The 21,755-nt window shown below is 40.0% G+C and overlaps 1 protein-coding gene across 2 annotated transcripts in view; it reads left to right on the top strand.

Annotated features, from left to right (window-relative positions):
• RAB11FIP2 (RAB11 family interacting protein 2) overlaps nt 1-19,925 on the top strand; it is a 38,293-nt gene extending 18,368 nt beyond the window's left edge. For both annotated transcript variants that reach the window (XM_045191416.3, XM_024555561.4), the window contains exons 4-5: nt 11,509-11,554; nt 17,346-19,925. In XM_045191416.3, the coding sequence (XP_045047351.1) occupies nt 11,509-11,554; nt 17,346-17,573 (274 nt within the window). In that variant the 3' untranslated portion in view covers nt 17,574-19,925. The remainder of the gene's footprint in view (nt 1-11,508; nt 11,555-17,345) is intronic.
• The last annotated feature ends 1,830 nt before the right edge of the window (nt 19,926-21,755 follow it).

Genomic DNA, 21,755 nt, shown 5'->3' on the forward strand with positions numbered 1-21,755 from the left:
ACCACGGAGCCAATTAGGGGAGCGCCCCGCAGTGGCTCTGCACTGAGACCTCCTTGTTACGGAGCCCGGTGTGGGAGTGGGGGTGTCCAGGGTAATCATGTGTTTTGTTTTCTTGAGGTGTACATTGTATTTGTTTCATCTCAATTGTTTTCTTTTTAAAGACATAAAATGTCCCAAATAAATTAAAAATGGAAATCATACTGAGCAAAATCTAATACTTGATTCAGAGGCTCTAGTTAACTTCCTCTACCCAAGGGTTTTACAGTGTAACATGAAAAAATATATGTGTATAGTAATAGAATATTCTGAAGGGAGAATTACGAGTTCAGGTGTCAGACTTAGGTCTGGATTTGAGTCTGCCGAATAGCTGTGTGTCCTTGAGTTAGCCTTTCTAAAGGGACAGTGACCTTGTTTTCCAGCTGTTACAGGGGACAGCGGCCTTGGCGTCCTGCGGGCACAGAGAGTACAGTCCCGAGTGGAGTGTCTGCCACACAGTGAACCTGGAAACAGTGGCTCTCGCTGTGACTTTACTGCGTAGCATCCGCAGAACTGTTGGAAGTTAAAGGAGATTCTTTCTAAGTAGTAATATATCCTCAACTTTAAAAATATTAAATACAAGTGGAATTTAGGAGCTCATGTTTTTTACTGACCAATAAGGGACATACATTTGGCCGAAAACAAACTTGATAGATTTTCTAGTTTCTTTCAAGATGTATGTTCAGTAATAGTCTTTGGTGAAATAAACTAAACTACATTGAGATTAAGTAAAAGTATTTCCTGTATTAAGTAGAACGTTTATTTTGTTCCTGTACGTGGTGAAGGCATCATACTCAATATTGCTGCCAAATCCTGTGTTCAGAGATTCTTGCATAGCACAAGTAAGGACAGCGACTGGTACATTTCTGAGCTTTGACTTTGACTTAAAGCATATTGGCTATTTCCTAAACTCACATGGCTGAGCTCAGTTGTTAAAGAAGGCACCATAGCTTCCTCTCCAGACTTGGCCTTGTCTCAGTTACAGAGCCAGCTTGGGGTACTCTCGGCCAAGAGCGTTGTGGGCCATCTACCCTTTAGTGCCTAGTCCAGAGAGACACGGGGCCAACTTGCCGCGCCCAGGTGGTGCTCCTTCTTTCCTCACAGGAAGAGGCTGCTTGGCCTGGGCCACGGGGAGACAGAGCCTGTGCTGGGTCTGGCCTGTCTGGGGGCCTGCGGCCTTGTTCTCATCACTCCTTCTCAGTTTTATTGTTTTTGCTTCTAAAATAAACACAACTTGATTCCCACTGCCCCCCACTCCCCCCACACCCCACGCCCAAATGGACTCTAGTGGGTATAAAGCAGGCAGTGGACCAGGGTCTGCTCAGAGTGGCGGGACAAACAGAACTTCTTAGAGTGATGGTATTCCTAAAGATTTAGGGAGAAAAGATTCTTTTTATATCAAGGGAAAGAAATATGAGTAAAGTGGAAACATCTACCTGAATTTCTAACTTCAGTCTGAGGTGTCAAGGACATTTTGTGCTTGTTGCTGAATGTATTCTCATGTATTAGGGTGCTAAAGAGAGGAATGTTTGAGAAGCTCAGTTTTAAAGAAATGGAGAGCTGTTGGGATTCCTAGGGCTTATGTTGGACAGTTTGTGAATTGTTTGATTGACTATATTTTTTAGTTTAATAAAAATTATTATTTTACCTATTTTATTTTTAAATTATATTTTATTGATTGTGCTATTACAGTTCTCCTGATTTTTTCCTCCTCCCCCCCGCCCCCACACTCTCAGGCAGTTCTCCCCACCGTTATACAAGTCCATGCACGCATGTAAGTTCTTCAGCTACTCCATCTCCTACGCTGTACTTACATCCCCATGGCTATTCTGTAACTGCCTATGTGTACTTCTTAATCCCCTCACCTCCTCACCCATTCTCCCCCTCCCCCCCCCATCTGGCAACCATCAAAACGCTCTCTGTATCCATGATTCTGTCTCTGTTCTTGTTTGCTTAGTTTGTTTTTTAGATTCAATTGTTTATAGATTTGTACTTTTTGCCATTTTATTTTTCATACTTTTTGACCTTTTTCTTAAATAAATCCCTTTAACATTTCATATGATAATGATTTGGTGATGATGAACTTCTTTAGTTTTCTCTTGTCTGTGAAGCTCTTTATCTGCCCTTGGATTCTAAAGGATAGCTTTGCTAGAGCAACCTTGGCTGTAGGTCCCTGCTTTTCGTGACTTTGAATGTTTCTTGTCAGTCCCTTCTAGCCTGCAAAGTTTCTTTTGGGAAATCACCTGACAGTCTTATGGGAATTCCCCTGTACGTAATATTCCTTTTCTCTTGCTGCTTTTAAGAGTCTCTATTTATATGTGCCCTTTGGTATTTTATTTACAATGTGTCTTGGAGTGGGCCTCTTTGCATCCATGTTGTTTGGGACTCTGTGCTTCCAATACTTGCATGGCTATTTCCTTCACCAAACTAGGGAAATTTTCTTTCATTATTTTTTCAAGTAGATTTCCAATTTCTTGCTCTTTCTTTTCTCCTTCTGGCACCCCTATGATGCGAATGTTGGACTTCTTGAAGTTGTTCTAGAGGCTGCTTATACTATCCTCATGTTGGGGGGATTCTTTTTCTTGTTCTGATTGGTTGTTTTTTGCTTCCTTATGTTCCAAAGCATTGATTTGATTCTGAGCTTTATCTGCTCTACTGCATTTCCCTGTAAATTATTCTTTATTTCAATTGGTGTATCCTTTGTTTCTGACTGGATTTGTTTTATGCTATTGAGGTCCTCACTAAGTTCCCTCACCATCCTTATAACCACTGTTTTGAACTCTGTATCTGATAGATTGCTTATCTCCATTTCGCTTAGCTCTTTTTCTGGAGTTTTGATCTGTTCTTTCATTTGGACCATGTTTCTTTTTCTCCTTGTTTTGGCAGCCTCCCTGTGTTTGTTTCTATGTGTTAGGTAGAGCTGCTTTGGCTCTGTGTCTGTGTAGTGTGGCCTAATGTAGTAGGTGTCCTGTAGGGTCCAGTGGCACAGCCTCCCCTTTCCCCCAAGCTGGATACTTGAGATGCACCCTTTGTGTGTGCTAAGTACACCCACCTCTTTCAGTTGAGCCTTGGTTGCTGTTGGTAGATCAGTGGGAAGGATTTACCCAGGCCAGTCAGCTGCAAGGATTGGCTGTGACCACTGACCACCAATCTTCCATGGAGTATCACAGCTGTGCAGGGGCAGGGTGGTGGTGCTCTGATGTGGTCTCTAGCTCTCCACTGGGTGTGCTGGCCCTGAGGTTTCCCAGGTGGTACAGGCCAAGGTCAGTCCTCACCTGTGTTTTGCCCATGGCCACCCTGCCTGAGCTATAAAGCAATCTGAGATGGCTGCTACTTGTGCTGGTCTTGGAGATTCCCAGGCAAAGCCAAGCTGTGAATCTAGGCTGGCCGCTGCTAGTTCCAGGCTGGGGTTCACTGAGGCCAGCTGTTGCTTCTTTGAGAAGATTTAGGAAATTGTGAAGCTTGAGCCAAGACCAGCCATTCATATGGAAAAGCAGCTTCCGTGGGCCTGTAAGTTGGATGGGGCAGAGTCTCTGGGGGATCTCCAAGGCAAATCAAACAGCGTTAGCCAGGTTGATGGAGTCTCAGATGTGGCACCAGTTTGCCAGCTCTGTGGTGGGGAGGGTTTAGAAAAGAAAAAGTGGCCTGTGCTCGCCTTGATGCCAGCCACTTCAGTTTCTCCCTGCATACCGCTGGTGCCTTTCGAGCTGCTGGAGCTCAGAGGGAGTGAGTCTGAGTAGGTGAGTTTGTGTGGGGGCTCTTTAAGAAGAACTGCTTGGGGCTCCAGAGGTTTCTTCCACCAACTCAGTGTTTGCTGGTTTTTGCAGCCAGAAGTTGCAGGGACTTACCTTCCTGGCCCTGGAACCCTGGGCTGGGGGTTTGGTGTGGGGTTGGGACTCCTTGTTCCCGAGATATATCCCTCCCTATTTTTATCCACCACATGTGAGTGAGGGACCAGCCCGTTGTGCGTGTGCACCCCTCCTAACAGTCCAGATGGATGTGGTTTCTTTAATCTGTAGCTGTCAGACTTCCATTCAACTCTATTTCTGCCGGTTCTGATGCTGGTTCTATATTTGAGTTGTAATTTTGACGTGGTTGTGGGAGGAGGCAAGCCATGTCTGCCTACACCGCCATCTTGACCAGAATTCTAATGATTGACTACATTTAAAATAATTATTTCTTTTATTCTCCAGAGGAGAACAGGAAGTTAAGCTTGATTGAATGTAGTATTCTTAATGAAACATGCCTTAGTTTCATAAATATCTTTAAATTGTTCCATTTTAGGACTTTTCCAACAACATATTTATTAGTATTGGGGATGGAAATGCAGCTAGGTCTGAATTTACTGCCTGTGGCACCTCATGAGAGTTACCCTGCGAGGATGCTAATAAGTAAATTACTGGTAGTCCCAGGAGACATACTGTATTAGGCTCTATTCTGCTATTCATGTGTTTAGCGTGCTTGCCCAGTCCCAAGAGAGATAATGGAGTACTTTAATCTATAATGTCATTAATTTGAGTTGGTACTAAATGCCTCTCCCCACCGCCCCCCCAAAAAAGAAAGGGGAGAAAAAGAAATATGGAGTCGCACCTTGCCTCTTAAGCCCTGTCTGCATGTGGAATACACCTAGTTGCAACATGCTGAAAGTTGTATTTACTAGTGGAAATTCTCTTTGGAGACTTCATTCATCTGGGTTTTTGTAAAGAAGGTCATTAAAGAACATTTCTTTAAACTCCTCTAACTTCTTTAATCTCTGTTGAACTTCTATGGAATAAATGTTTTTAGCATTTTCCAGAAAAATCTCAAGTTAATCTGTACTGTGGTCAGCGATCCAAACTGGTGCCCCTGGTTGGTGAAATGCTAACCTGGCTAGTTGAATCGAGTTTATTGGAAGTCACCAGTTTGAAACGTATTTCACTTCATACTGGCAGTGGTATCGGAATAATTCTTCCTATCTTACAAAGAACTGAAAAAATTCCATTAACATACTGTCAGGCCTCGATATAAGTAACCTTCATTATTTAGAAAACATAATTTCCTCTCCTCTTTGGGGACTTTATGTCTCGCTGCTGAAACTTGTATCGACCTACCATTGATTTACTTACTCAACTATTAGCTCAGTTTTTGCTAATGTTTGGTAAGCCCTGGCCATTAATTTACTTAACACACATTTTTAAGCATCTGCTATGATGCTCTAAGTATGTTACATGCTAGGACTGAAAAGCCTAGGGAAATATTCCTTCAAGAAGTTTTCAGAAGAAGGGGGAGGGGATTAAGATACATAAAAGGCAAACTCAAGAAAAAGAAATTTTTGGAGCGGTTATAGGTCACAGCAAAATTGAGCAGAAGGTACAGAGATTGCCCATATATTTCTACTCCGAAAAATGCATAGCCTCCCCCATGATCGACTTCCCCCCACTAGAGTGGTACATTTGTCACAACTGATGGACCTATTTTGACACATCATAGTTATACAAAGTCCGTAGTTTGCATTAGGGTTCTTGTATATTCTGTGAGTTTTGACAAATGTATAATGACTTGTGTCCACCTCTGTAGGGTTATAAAACCTTATTGGTTACTGTTCCTTTGAAAACATGTGCAGAGAAATTCTGTTTGTGAAACTGTGTTACAAATTATAAGACAGTATATAAAAGTGAGGGGATATTTGTTCAAGTACATGTCATTTTTAAGTAGGAGCAATCTTTAATAATGCAATTCTTAATTGTAAATAATTTTGAACATAAGCTACTCCAGGTCTGTGAATATGGAATGTGTTGTTAAACAGAGGCCAGAACTTTTTTTGTGGCTGGCAGTGAAGTATCATTTACAAAGTAGGAGACTATGGATATTTTGGAAACAACAACAAAAAAATAGTCCTAAAAACTAGTTATGGAGCATAAGCCCGAAGTTGAAGGGAAAAGGAAAGTGTAGCTAATTCATGTGAATAATTGTGACATACTGTTTTTCTCTGGTTTTTATTAGGTAAATATAATAAACCTTTGTCCTAAACTATTTTAAATTATTAAGTGAATAGTTTACAGCATTTATTGTGTATGCTTGTGTCACTTCGAGTCCCAGCAGGAGACACATGGTACACTCACAATGGATAATTGAAGAACGTTTAGTGAAGAGATTGTTTCCAGAGGGGTGGCAAGTGTGAGGGGTGCCGAGGGGGGGTAGGAGAGCCCTGGGGACCAGCGGTGTCTAGGTGGCACTGCCATGCTTAGGTGTGGAGGAACAGCTGTAGCTGCAGCTCTGGCTGTTTGTAGAGAAGCTGCTGCTAAAGCTGTGCCCCGGCAGAGATGGACAGAGGAAAGTGGGATGGTGGACCCTGTCTCCCTTTCTAAGCGGAAATGGAAGCCAAAACGGGGGACCCCAGGTGATGCACCCTCCTTGGGGTGCAGGGAGGGAGCAGGAGAGGCAAATAAAATAATGGGCACTGTTACTTCAACACCTACTGCTTTTCAGCCTTTCTTCTATCTCTATAAAATGATCGAAGCCTTGGACTTTGCGTAGTCGTTTCTGATTGCAAGAATTCCTAGGAGATTGTATCGGACTCCTTGAAAGCGGCTCACGGTAGGACTGGACTGAACAGGTTAGAACACCTATGTGGAAGAAGTGCGGTTTGTGGCTCAGAGCGTGGGCCGGTGGAGTTCGGTTGCCTTTCCTTGTCTCTGGCTCACTCATAACTATGTTACCTAGAGTGAGCTTCTTCCCTCCTCTGTGCCTGTTTTCTCGTCTGCAGATGGGAGTAAAGACAACACTCACCTCCTAGGATAGTTACAAGGATTAAGTGAGTTAAAGTGCTCAGAAAGGCACCTGTTAAGGAAGGTGCCTCAGAAAGGTACCACAGTTAAAGTCCAATAAATATCAGTTGTTGTTAGGCCTAGTGTCTTTTTTTTTTTTTTTGCCCTTGCTTTACTGTAAATGGGGCATTTTCCCCCCTTTTCAGACTCATTAAAGGTTTTGTTACGTTACGTTACAGTTCTGTTTATACCCCTCCTCCCAGCTACATTTGTCACCAGAGTGAAGCCCCAGGTCTCTAGAGCCCACTCTCTCAGTGAAACAAGATCAATGGGCTACTCCCCTTTGAACATAATTAATGTCAGAAGTTCTTCTGTGATGGTTTAAAGTTGCATGTATTCCCCACACACAATAAGGAATGAGTGGCGTCTAAGAGCGTTAGTCCTCTGCCACCCGCTCCTTCCCCTCGTGGACCCCCAGCCAGGTGGGAGTTTTCAAAGAACTTGAATTCATTTATTAAACACAAAATGGATCAAGTTGTAGGCCAAAATGGACTTACCTTCATAATGTTAGCACTAATGGGAGCTAGAAAGAGATCTTACGGAAGATGTAATAATGCTTTTTAAATGCCTTCAAAAGAGCTTCTAGTCTTTCTCATTGAAAGACTTAAAATCCTAGAGCCAAGAATTTGCACAGTTTGCATTATCTTATACTAACAAGGTAGTTAGTTAAGCAGTTTTAATAGATCTTTGTTCTTCTGTGGGTTTTTATTTTTATCTCCACAAGCACTTCATACTGTTTTTCACTCTCATTAGTTCCTTCCCAGTCTCAGGTATTCTTGCTCCAGAAGGATCTGTTTATGTTTTGAGAAGAGACGAGGAAGGACAGTGGAAAACTCTGGTGATTGCTAAATGTGTTAGTGATTTCTGCAGTGGTCAGTTTCATCGCTAGTTTCATCGCTTTGTGGCACTGCTTAGCTTTTCTGACCTGTCTGTAGAAGACTAGTGCATAGCAAAAGTTAAACGACGCTTTGAAGTTCTCACCAGTTTACTTATTTCTTTACCCAATATTCATTCTACAAAATAAATCATAAGTGATGTTATAGGAGAGATACTAATGATTCCTTAAGATATGTTTGAATACTATTCATCTCAAAATTTAAAATAAGAGTTTACTTAGAAAAAACATTTAAAATTGGAATATTACAGTAAAAAATAAGCTTTTACTTAAACACTATAGAATGTTAACGTAATGCAGTTTATTAGTTTAAAAAACTTTTAAAAATATGAATTTAAAATATTTCTATCAACTTAATAGTTACTTTAGAATCCCTTGCCACCCCCAAACTCCTTCAGTTCTGATTTCTAAAATAATTTTTTTAAATTCGGAAGTTTACATTTACTTTTTTCAATGTGAACATGTCCAAGTTCATTTTCTACCTGATTGAAAACACCCTGTTCCTTAACCTGTCAGCGACTCAGCCGAGCAGTCAGGCTGTGTTATCCAATATCTTGTGTGACGTGAGGAGCCGTCCAAAGGAAAAGATACCGCAAATTGGTGCCACACTTCGATAAATAGAGACATTTTATTTTTCACCAAGCTAATTCAATCCAGTTCAGTTAACTCTTTCTTCCCTCTTAAGGACAGATCAAAAAAGCAGCCACGAATGAGTGAGTCTGTCCTGTGTTTGACACGTCAGTGTGGCCTGTAAAGCCGCCCCGTGAGGGAGGGGTTCTGCCTTTAGATGTTAGACAATGGCCCACACAATGGCCCTGTCCTGTCCACGGAGACGGCTGGGGACTGCTCGAGAGCGTCAGAGGGCTCCGATTACACTCAGGTAGGATGGGAACCGGAGCGGCTTCTCTGCGTCCTGCACGCCTCTAAACCCTTACCGCTGCCACCTTCTCAGCTCCGGTTCCGGTTGTCACAGAGTGCCGCTTGAGCTCCAGAGGCTAGAGCAATTGGATGTCGTTACTTTTATGACTTTGATAAAATCTTTGTCCTAGATGTCTGTTTCTGAAAAGCCCTGATCAACATAAATATAGTACTAGCATTTCTATTTCTTATTTCAGTAATGCCTTCCCCAGACGTAATGAAATGTATACAGTCGTACTGTTTGGTCTGCAAGGATGGGAGGGGTGGGTGATGCTGCTGCGGGGGAAGCGTTGAGAGAACGCTCACGGAAGACTAGAAGTGCGAAGAAGGTGCCCGTTGCTCTGTGGATTAGGTGTAAGAGCCTTGTCTCGGCGTCAGAACCTTCCGGGGCTGCTTCCCCACGGCTGCCTTGGGTCCTAGTGGTGACCCTGCTGTGAGGCGGCCCCGGGCCATGCCCTGTGTCTTCAGACTCCTCTGTCTCTGGCCTGCCAACTGATCCTTCGTGTCATTGAGAACCTACCTTTTCCTCCACCAGTTGCTGTGGTAGAGTGCTCCTTCCTCCCAGTGGTCGGAACGTCTCACTCTCAAAGGTGTCGCCCCAACCTCCCCCAAGTGCAGCGGACTGTGTACTTGCTCCACCCGCCCGGAGAGGGGAAGCGCACTTTCTGATTAATCCACGTGGCCCGTGTGTTCGTGGCTCACGGTGCAGCCCGTGCTCGCCGCACACGGGCCGGGGGCCAGGGCTGTGTGTCGCAGGCAGGAGGACATGCCAGAGCCACACACCCCCACTGTCACCAACGGTACGACCACACGCAAGCTCCCACGCCGCTTCTTGGCTCTCGTTTCCTTATTCTGAAAATGAAGATCTTACCTGCTTCAAGGGTCATAAAGATGAAATGAGTTAATTTGGGGAAATTTCTTCCAACAGTATGTGACAGAGTCAGGTGCTTTGTGAATGTTTATAAAATAAAATAAATTATTGAATATGTGCTATCTGCCATTCACTGTGCTAAGTGTTTTACATGTTGTTAACTAATTTAATCTTCACTGTCGTCTTATATGGCAGACACTGTTGCCATCCCCCCTTTACAGATGAGGGAACCCAGCAATGAAAGTTAAGTGGCTTGCTCAAGGTCACGCAGCAAGTACAGGGCTGAACCGGGACTTGAATTCGCACTTCCTGGTACCAGGGCCCTCCACACTTCTCTGCTGGTAACCGTCTGTGAAACCTGAGTGTCAGTCACTGGGTCCCAGAGATTATCACAGTCAGATGGAGGGAGATGCAGCAGAATGTGTTTCTTGGCTGTGGGAGGACAGCGTGCCGTGAGACACTGGCGAAAGGAGAGATCGGTCCCGCTGGACCCTGGTGCTGACCGCCTGGATTGAGAATCCGAGAGGATGGGAACCACATGTGCGAGCAGCAGCTCCCCTGGCTCCCCGGGCCGAGGTGTGCGCTGTGATAACGTCTTTTTGGATTTTGTTTTTGTTGTTTTCTTTCAAGCCACTGTTTTCGTCCGGCTCTTGAGACCTTGCTGGTACAGCGATCTAGCCTGGGACCGTACTGAACACAGTAAACATGGTGAGATGCAGGAAATGAGAAAGTGTGTCAGCTGCCTCTGCCTATAAATAGTGCATTCTAGGTATTTAAAACATGTTTCATTCTCTTCTGCCGCGTCGCCCAGCTATGGTGAGGTACTGAATGTGTGCCTAGGAGTCTTAGCTAGGAAAGGTCAGCCACCAGTTCAGGAAGCTGGTACTACAAATCTTAGTCATAACACATGAAGCCTTGGATATAAGAGGGATTCTTTTGAGGTGGTTGTACATGGCATGTATGCTTTTTAGATTTACAGCTTGGGACGTGTACCTGCAATAATAGATTATTTTCCAGACATTATATCTAGTGTCCAGACCTTTTGTGTGCACAGTCTAAAGTTTTAAAAGTGAATTTCTTCAAAGGATTCCAGTTATTCCACTGATAAAGCACAGATAATGTTAAAAAAATTATTTTACTGTTAAGTCTTTTTGGAGGAGGTATAAAAAGGTTCCTAGGACAGAAATGCTTTGTAGAGGTTATAATGGCTAATACTCTTAAGTGCAGGGTAAAAATTAAACTTGAAGCGCAACGATGAAATATTTACTCATCTGATGGCTTTGAAGTTTAGCTTCTTTTTGGTTGCAGCCCCCCTCCTAATGGACATGTTTCAGAGAAGAAAATGATTATAGCACTCAGCTGTGATGTTTTCTTACTCGCTGTGTAGAGGAAATCCATTTTTCTTTTTTTTTTTTGGTCCATTTGGGTGTTTGAGTTTTGAAGACCAGCTACTTAGAAATCACATTCATTACAGAGATGGTTCCGACCACTGAACGCGTCCTCATTGGTAGGCAAATGTTTAAAAGGTAGTTTTTCTAGTACCTATAGAATTTTGTGAAAAGTTTGCTTTAACTCTTTTATGCTACAATCTTTCCTACTTAAATTTACTCTCCGTCATGGTATACCAGGAGGCCTAAGGTGAGAGTGTGAATGTAAAATGAATAATAGCGTTACAAGATTGAGTTTTATAAAAAGCTCAATGGGTAAAATGCTTATGTCTAAAGCTATTTAGAGGTACAATTCTTTAGTTCTGATAATAACTGAGAGGTTTTTCTTCAAAGTTTAAAAATTATAGTGGCTTTAGAATGTCGAGTAAATACTGGTTTTCTCCTAAATCCTGGATGAAATTCCACTCATCTGAGTGATTTAGGACTTTAGAAGCTGTTACTGAAATGTTGATGAACAATGTTCTGTTTTTATGTTTCCTCCCATGTGGACTGTGATACATTTTTAACATTTATGTTTGTCTTTTTGTTGCTCAGTTTTCCTATGAACCGGCCAAGCAGTGAAGACCTCAGGAAAATTCCGGTAAGTCGTGGAGGGGTTTAGAGAATAACCAAAAAACGAACCACAAGCTGGCCTGCTGCCTGGCCCCCGTTTCTAAAAGGGCCTCCATCTCCTTGAATCCTTCAGTTACCTGCAGGTTATAGCTGAGAGTGATAATTTGAGGAGAAAGAAGAAAAGCAAAATTTAATCTTTATTTTTAACATGTGATAGGGTGTGACTTCTGTACAATTTATGGAAGTTCAGGTAAACGTAATTATAACTGATGACTGCTTAGAGTTTACACATTTTGTTCGCAGACTCTTCAAGTGAATAGGGAAGCGGTACGTCAAGGTCAAAATTATAGTTATGAAATAAGAGCATGTGGAGAAAACGAACATTGTTGTTGTTGGGACAAAGATTGAAGAAAGACTGAACTGTTTGTAGTCAGCAATAAGAAAAGCATCCTGACAAGAGAGCCTGTTAACCAGGACAGCATGGGAAAGGACCTGTAGGACCTTACCTTCCTAGTCAGAACAAAAGCGTGCGTTCACAGGCTTGCAGCCACCGGCTAAATTAACTCACGTCTTTGGCCAGGCTTGTTCGGATATCTCGACTTTTTTTTTATTGTTATTTGAAACCCAGTTTTATGTGTGTTCAGAGTTCCATTGCATCTTCGGTCAATTCTAAATATATTAAACCTAGGGAAGAGGTTACTTTACAAAAACTTCGGCACGTGATCTTGGTAGAAAACTAAACTCTCACTGGATAACAGAAATAGAGCCTTTATTCCAAGAGGCTGGTGGTTGCTGTTTGAACCATCTGTCCTTAGAGTGTGTGATCCAGATGTATAATAAGAATTTTTTAAAGCAGTAACATGTCACAATTTTCTATAATGAGATATGCCCAGAATAAACCATGATAGTGTGTAAACCATTCTAAGTGTAGTTATTTCTTTAAAATTGTAGAAAACATAGAAGCGGGAGGACTTTGTATTGTGTTTTTGCTGTTTTATGTAAATGATTTGTAAGTTTTTATGTTTCATAAATACTCAAGTCTTTATAATATGGCAGTCTGGCGAGAAATGTCAGAATATATGAAGTCAGCCTTTGATCAGATAGTAAAATGAATTCTATCAGGCGATTACTTAATCTCAAACAAAATGCAACATCAAAAAATCGATTTAATGTGCAGCGATTGTTTATTAAGTAACCTTAATTACAATTTCTGTGTGCTTGTAAATGTACTTTTCCAAATCTTGTAATTTATTTCTGTAAAAGCATCCTTAGAATTCTTTAAAGAAATAAAATGTGAAAATTGTTTTAGTTAAAGGATTTAAAGGTGATAAAAGAATCCTTGATGTGTGATTATTTTTCTCCGGAATACTAACTATTCTAAATGACAGTTAAGGGATTACTAGGTGTTGTTAATTTGCTGCAAGATACAATTAAGAGGAGAAAGCTCATCCTCATACTGATCGTTTTTGAGGAAAAGTATTTGAACGATCTTTATGTTGAAGATTACAAGATGTTTGAAGTAATTTACATTAAGTTCTCCCGTAATAGCCATCCACCAAGTTATTTTTCCCCCTTCTGGACATAGTATTTTGTAATTAAGTTTGTGTGTCTTACATGCCAGTGCCAACACCTGTCGGTGAGAGCGCGTGTTTAAACAGGAGCAGTGGCCAGTTGAAAGGGCAGTGTGAGCTCTTTAAGGCCTAATTAAGAACTGAAAGGGAGATGAAGGGAGGAGGACAAAAGATGTGAAAGTAGCTGAGATGATATTCCCAGAGCAAAGTTCCTCATTAGAACAATAATGAGATGATCACAGAATGCCAAGCCTTCATCTTATCTCTCTCTCTCTCTCCTCCAGTTGCCTTGGATGTCAGTTAGTACCCCACCAATATTTGGTTACCAGGACAACCTTTCTTTAAATCTTCAGTTATTTTGAGTCCTGATAATTTGCTTTTGTTCAAATTTAAATATTGTAAAAAACATATACATTTCCTAATTTAAAAGGCTGTGCTGTGTATAAAGTAAAAATAGATCACTGGTAACACTCAGAGTCTTTTGCACAACTATGTTGTTGAAAATTCCGGTTAGAAAACTTCATGTAGTAATTCTGCTCTTCTCTCCCTAATTTCTTGTATCTGTGTGCGAAAATTTTTAACAGAGGTTGGGTATGAATGAAAAAGGATTGGTTGTAAAAGGGCAGGAGAGAGCAAAAAATTAACATTACATTTCAATGTGAGAAGACATTTTAAAAACATATGTGCTGTCGAAAAGGCTGGAGGGAAAAACACTGCATACTTAGGAATCCCACTGTAGGTTATTTGAGTCTGGACCAGTTTGGAAATTTCTCAATTTTAGATGTTTTTCCAATAATAGCATTAAAAAAAATCTTTTGAAAAAAATCAATTTTTATATTTGCCTGAGAGTTTCCCTCTTTAAGCAAAATAATTTTTTGTGACCAGAAAATATTTTAATTTTCTGTTGTACGTATTAATTGATATTAATCTTTATTATTTTATTTAGAATTATATCAATAAACAAGGATAGATGTTTATCAATTTAAGAATCTTATGCCTAATATTAAAAGGTTTACATGATTTCCAAATATGGGGTAAAATCTGGAACTAAGCATAAAACTGTTTTTAATTATATTATATTCTTTTTCAGAATTTAGTTTATAGTACATGTGTTTCTAAGATGTTTTTCTGCCTAGAAACTTGATGCAGAAATTTGGGGTAAAATTTTCACATAAAAGGACAAATGGAAAATTTATTGAAAAGGTCAGCAATGTATTTTCAGGAAGGCTGTCTATAATAGTATAGATAGAATAATACTAGTCTGATACGTTTGCATTAGACACTTGTTGGGGGAAGATAAGCCAAATAATGGATCTGCGTATTTTAAATTGTGACTGTAAAGTGTCAATATTCCAGGATAATAACTGATTATTTTGAGATTAAATTGTCAAATTGATTTATATCATGGCATTAAATTTAGACTATGTCAAAATAAGATTTTTTTTGACATCTTTGTTCCTCATTGTCTTTAGAGAAATGTTAAAATTTTTTTAGCTGTATTATCTGGTAGTACTGGTGTAGTGCTAAATAATAACAGTGTAAGTGATTTTCTGTGTCCATCACATAATTAGTTTGGAGAAGTCAGTTCATATATGTATAATTTGATTAAGACCAGTGAGACTCATGCATGCTATTCTTCTGTTAAATTAAGAGAAAAACATAAAAGTCAACCAATCAGTAATGAATCCCATTTAGTTTAATGTCATCATTCCCTGCGGTTCTCAGAGGAATCCCTATTTTTCGTTAAACGTTTTATTAGAAAAATGAAACCACCTCGGCTGGATGGTGCCACTCTTTTAAAATGCAAGTCAGAAGACTCGGTGTGAAGACCAGGAGGTTTTAGAGTTTAGACCTTGGAGACCATCTCACTTATCAAACAAGGAAAGTGAGGCCTGGGTTGGTTGCTGTCTCAAATTTGTGCAGAATTACTCAGGTTAAGTGAGACACTTTAGCTTATTTTTAATAAATTAAAAAAATGTACTTAACCTGTATTGTATGTCTTATCTTTTCTTTGGAAACCTGCTTAATGTAATAATTATTTAATAAGAATGTGGTTAAGGAATTATAATGTTTATATCTCTTAAGTACTCATGACCAATTAAATATATGAGGGAGTATGTATATTAAGAATTAATCTTTAAAAGGATTAATTGATCTGAGAGAGAAGAGAATAAAAAGTAAATTCACACTTGTGTCCAAAATCGTCCTTTAATTGTTGCAGAGCAACATTCTGAAATGTTTTTAGGGACAACGGTAATACAACACATAAATTTGTATCTGTTCCCGGTTTCTAATGCTAAAACAAAGTTAGCTTTTACAAATACATATTACAGAATTTAAACTCACTTCCTTTGGCGTTCTTTCTATTCATTCCGTTAATCTGGTGGAGGCTCTTACTAAGTCTTCTCTGTAATATTTCACCAGCTTTGTCACTAATCTCAGCCCCTCTGAATGATTTTACCCACTGCCGCCATTTTAATTTTCCTGGAACTTAGCTCTAATCATTTCCTTCTTGTCTTTGGAAACCTTCGATGTCCTCCTTTTTCCCACAGCAGTAAGTCTACGAGTCCTTAATAATGACATTGAACGTCCTTGATGGTCTGCTTAGAACCCACCATTTCAGCCTTTCTCTGCTCCCTTTCCTGGACCTTAGTTTCCAGCCATACTCCCCTGGTTGCCTGTTTGATCACGCTGCCTGAAACCTTGTTTCTTTCTTTGAACACGCGGAGCCCGCCGTTGGAGATGCACATTAGGCGTTTCTGCCTAGTGCAAGCTGTGGCTTCTCCACAAAACCTGAGAGATCCTATGGGTTGGAAAAGTTTCTCCACCCTGAATCTTTTTCGTTGTCCTGGAGAAGAAAGTGTGGTTTGATAACCCAAGCAACACATTGTCACCTGCACTCTAGCCTGAGTTTTGGTGCTGGCAAAGCCTTGGTGCCTGGGGCGGGAGAGGACAGAAAGTGACACCTTGGCTTTACTCGTGAAAACTTCTGGACACATAGCCAATTAAAGTAGATCCTGAAAATGAGTACAGACACATTTAATTCCTATTTTTATAAAAAGGAGGAAAAATGGCCTTTCTGCATTCATTGGTTCCTGTTCTCTGTCCCCCACGGTTTAGAGTAGATACTCTTAGTCTGAAAGAGTAAGAGCATTTCCTCAGTATTTTAGTTTATTTTCCTTAAGGCCAAATGGGAATGTTTTGAAAGAAAGTGATGAAAACCATTTTAAGTTGCTGAGTTTAGTAATAGAACTGCATCTGAAAAGGCATTAAAATGCTACTTTATATTTGGCCATTATATTTTACATAATGAAAAACCTAATTACTATATACTGTAAATAGATGTCATTTTTTAGTACATTCCTGAGAAATATATTTTTTAATGTTAAAATGTTGTGTAATGAACATGAATTAAATCAGTTCCTGTTTCTTTCTTTTTTGTTTGTTTATGTAAAAAGAATTTTCATCAATAGAATAAATTTTACAAAATAAGTCAATAGTGAAATGGAAGAGAATGTAGATGTACTAATTCTAAATGTCAGCATTATCGTAGTTAAACTCTGAGTTTCCTGATAACCAGGGCAAAAACGGAAATAAGATAAAATATATAGGTATTAGTACTATGAAGGGGAAATGAACTAGTTACTCAAGGGAGAAAAAGCTGTTTGCCTCTAAATTAAAGCAGAAGTTACTCCCATGGGAGCTGCTTATAAGGAAGCTCATTGATTTAATTCTGAATGCCTTCAGCATTTCGTAGCAAGAAGCAGATTTGGTATTGCCGATTCTTTGTAACCTTGTCCAATCAACAGCCAGAGGCCTAACATTAAACGACAGTTCAATGGAAGTGATTTCACGAGAACTGATGTCCAAATGTGTAGTTTTCAATAGCTTTCTGTAGTTCCTCCAGGTTAGTTCTCAGAGATCTATAGGGGTTTTTAAGTTATATTTAGTATAGAACATTGTATCTTAATCCTAAATTATATGTCAATTTCTTGTTTTAAGCCATTGTCCACATTGTAAAGAAGGATTGTAGGAGAGTTCGGAATTACAGTGAAGGCTTCCGCACGTCCAGCCTAGGGCCTGCCTCAGCACAGACCCACCGTCCTGTGAGCCGGTGTGTTGGCTCAGGCCAAGGATAGAGGAGAAGCCTGACCAGGGCTTGAAAAACCAAAAGCTGAAGTTCAAAATAATTCTGATTTTGTTCCTGAGACTGTATCTGCTAAGGTGACACTCTTTGTCCTGTTCCAGGACAGCAACCCTTTTGATGCCACTGCGGGGTACCGCAGCCTGACCTATGAGGAGGTGCTCCAGGAGCTGGTGAAACACGAAGAGCTCCTGAGGAGGAAAGACACCCACATCCGGGAACTGGAGGACTACATCGACAACCTCCTGGTGAGGGTGATGGAGGAGACGCCCAGTATTCTCCGAGTGCCCTACGAGCCGTCCAGGAAGGCCGGCAAATTCTCCAACAGTTAAGAAGCCAATTGTACCATGCTTATAACTGGGGGTGGGGGAGAGGGGAGAAAGAGAAAGAAAGCAAAGGACAGGAAAATAAGAAAAAGAAAGACTTGTTACCGAAAGAGACTACACTTTCAGGTTTCATTACATGCTCTTCTCCATTGTGAAAAATTGTTTGACCTGCAAATACCAGCAGGGACTATCAAGAGTGACCTTTGAAGTGAGCTACGTAATTTAAACTTTTAAAGTGAAAATGGGCCAGGTTCTCGATCAGTAAGCAGTTCCTTAGGACCCCCTTAGGTGCTGGAGCCAGCCTACTGATCCCCCAGAGGCCTAGGAATGTCTTCAAAGGTACATGACTTATTCCTCAGGAATAGATTTCTCATCAATTGATGTGTGACAATTGATACGGTGGTTGGTTTCTCAGCATTCAATTTGTAGACAATATAGCTGCAGGAATACTGCTCACTATAAACACTACTTTAAAAACAGTTCATATTTTATATACATGTATGTATGTGAACATAAGTTCACGTATATTCCTGTGTAAGATACGTGCATATACCTCACGTGTACATGTGTTTTTAGGACATCTAAAAACAGCTGGTTGCCTCTAAAATTAGGATGCTAACCCTTAACTTAAAAACGTGTGTGTACTCTCTTGACGCACAGCAAACCCCCATCGCTACTGCGGCATTACGGTGTGTTCCAGAGAGGTTGCTTCAAGGCACTCTCAACTGTGTGAGCCTTGGTTTCAAAATGAGCTGCTGCTCTGGACCACTCCTGCATCAGATGTTTGCTCTTTACCCGAAAGTAATACTCCAAAGTCCTTTTTTAACTTTTATTAACTTCACAACAGCATGGATTTCTTGAATTCATTTTTTATCTTAACATTTGAGTTTGGTCGAAGCCCTAAGCAGAAGATAAGCCAGTGCAATTTGTTTTGTTGAGATTCTGAATGTCTATAAATCACTAGCAAAGAAAATATTAAGAAGTTCAAGCTGCAGATAATTTAGTGGGGGAGTAGGTGATCATCTGATGCTGATAATCCGGAGCAGTGGGCAAACGCTGGGAAGAAAGCATTAGGCCTGGTTTCCAGTTACATAAATAATAGAACAGATGGTTGCATTTGGGTCTTGAACCAAAACGACAGTTACTGAGGAGGACTGAGTTTGTAGAAGAGATCTCGACTAGCGCGACGCTACACGTTATTCTGCATTTACCCTTTTAAGAATTGATTTATCACAAAATTGTATGTTGGCTTCTTTAAATAAGTCTGCCCCCCCAAAATGTTGATTGCTTCCATGGATTATCTTTATATATCTGTACAAAATTAGTCTGAAATTTAAAGTGAAGAACCCTGGTTATAAAAATATTACTCATTACTACTTTTTACCTTAAAAATCAAAAATACTTACTATGAAACAGTGATCTGTCTCTTCTGAACTTAAACTGAGAAACATTCCTGTGTGTGGAGACAGGTATTTCCCAGTCTTTTACTGAAGTGCATTTTTGTCTAACACGTATCTCTACTAAGACTTCATTGAAAGTTGCATACAAAGCAGATATCATAGCTTTGCTCATTTTCATGTTTTGAATCGTATACTACTTGGCTAAGCTTATATTCAATTTATAAGCTAAAATCCCCTGTTATTTATATTTTTTGAGTTTCTTTAGTTTTCCTGGAAGAGCATACATTTTGAAATTATGAAAATTTTCTCCAAATACAAAGACAATTTTTTGAAATGAAATAGAGAAGGAAAAATAGCTTTACCAACTTTTCCTTCTTAGGTATTTCTTTAATGAACCTCAAAATGTGGTGTAGAATTTTATTTTCCCATTTGAAGTCTTAATAATTATTTTTTAACATGGTGCCATTTTTAATGAACATTTATTAAATATTTAAAAAGTCTTAGCATTTGTTTTTTCTGTTGTTAGTATGATTGAAGCTCTTTTTACACTTTTTTAAAAATACCAAATCCATGTGTTTTTGGTAGTATGACAGATTATTTGCAGATATTTTAATGTGCTTTGGCCAAATTTGCTCTTTATGGAATGAACTGAGATGTTGATTTTGTGTTGGGGATGTGTTTTATGTGAAAGAGCTCATTAAAAAGTATGGTCCAAGTAACTGCTGTTCTTTTTATGAGGAAATTCATTTTTAAGGAGATATTCTTTGCTTGTATAAAAACTGTTAAGAATTAGACTTATCCATATGTGAGTGATTTGGTTATAAGTGACTCAGTATTTTTATCTTTAAATCTGAGACAAGAATTCTATTGAAAACTCAGTCTGCATTTATCACTGCCTAAAAATGTTCTGTTTGGATGTTTATGAAGTTTTACTCATGACCAAGAACACAGCGTATTACGTATGTTTTCATGGTCCGTCTGTATAATAAACGGAAAGACAGAAAGTGAAAATCGGCTCCCCAGTACCCACATCGGTGTTTCCTGTGTGGGGCAGAAGTGCACGCAGAGTAGTTGTATTTCCTGCCATCGTAGAACAAAAGGCGGAAAGATCACCTTAGTTTGTTTTTCCCAAATGTAACTTTTAAGTATTAATGGTGTATTTCGTTAGTAGCTTAGAAATGGAAATAAAATATAGGTACTCATTAAATAATGCACAGCCCTATATAGGCTTATACATGGATTTTATTTATGCTTAAAAATGCATGCTCAAAAATATTTCCACCAATAGGGATTTATTTTTTAAAATATCACGGAATTGATGCTTATCTCAAACCTAAGTTAATATACTTCTGTTATGTAATTAAACTACTTCTATTATTTTACAGCCAGTTCCCCTCCCAGCTTTAAAACTCAGTTTTGAAAACACTGAACGTACTGCCCTTCCCCTGAGGCTTCCACTTCATTCCCTGACTACCAGGGCCCTGTCTGAGCGCTGTATGCAGAGTGACGCGTCACCATTCACGGGAAACATTCACGCGTTGCTCTTGGCTGCTGTGCTCTGCTCTGAGCCTGGTTTTGCCCTGCCCCCGTGAGCGCAGTATTATCCATAGATTATACATCACCACGTCTGTTGCTTTTGGCAGTAAATGAAGATGTCGTCGTAATTTTCCAGCTGTGAAAATGTTGCCTTGTATTTAAAAGGGTTTCGTGGCTGGAAACCTCAGTAAAACGCAGCTCATTAGTGACAGCCCTGCTTTCCTCACCCCTCTGCCCTCGCTCACTCACTCCCCCTGCCCGCCACTCCCGTCAGGGTGCTTATTCTTTAGCAAGGAGAATGTGAAAAGAAAAGAACCGTCTTCAATATATCTAGTACCTGTTACACTAGAGCTTTTATTTGCCTCTGTAGCTTTCTAGGAAAAGCTACCTACCTTGGATTTGTAAGCCAAGCTGAAACTTTGATGTCGGTGTGCTCATGTGTCTCGTCGATGTGCCAGGTGTCACTGGGGCGTGTGGAAGTGAAGTATGAAGCATGCTCGCTCACTCGACCTCTTTGAAGTAGGAGGTGAAGGACGGCAGCGCCGCTGGTTCGGGAGGGTGGATGTGAGGGTCTGTCAGCACACGGTGGAGAGCCCCCATTTTCACAGATTTACGACTTTCCTAATCCAGATGCAATTATTGGAAGTATTTAATATGCAATAGGTAGCACCTTAACTAATTAATCTGCATCTGAAGGGTTTTCTGATGTATTTAATAAGTAGTGTAGAAACTCCAAGCATTAAGCTAGAGTTGGTGTTTTATTTCTATGCCAAAAAGTCCACTCTTACCATGGAATTGAAGTCTGTAACAAATGATCCATTGGGCCTGTTAATCTTTGAAGCTCCCAGATGGTTTGTATTTTGAGGTACAAAAAATGCTGCAGATCTAGAAGTGTATATATTTAGCAGGTATTTGAAAGATATAAGCATTATTTATAACGGAAGAGTATTACACTTATGAAGTAAAATGCTCCAGTAACTTGTATACGTTTTTACAGGTACACACTCAAGAGTATGTAAGCATTGCATAATGTGACAATTATATAATTTATGTAATCTGATGCATGAATCAGACTTTTGATATAATATATATCGATTTATTATAATTGATTAAAGTGTTTAATCTTAACTCAGTTGTCTAGTTTCTTACTGCAGATAAAACAGTGCGGCATATGCGTTTGTACATGAGTCCTCCTTGGCTTTTCAAAATACTGACGATCACTCTTGTTTGATGCATTCAGCGAGTGCTCTGG

Source organism: Desmodus rotundus, chromosome 4, assembly GCF_022682495.2.
Source record: "Desmodus rotundus isolate HL8 chromosome 4, HLdesRot8A.1, whole genome shotgun sequence".
In the NCBI taxonomy this organism is placed as follows: Eukaryota; Metazoa; Chordata; class Mammalia; order Chiroptera; family Phyllostomidae; genus Desmodus; species Desmodus rotundus.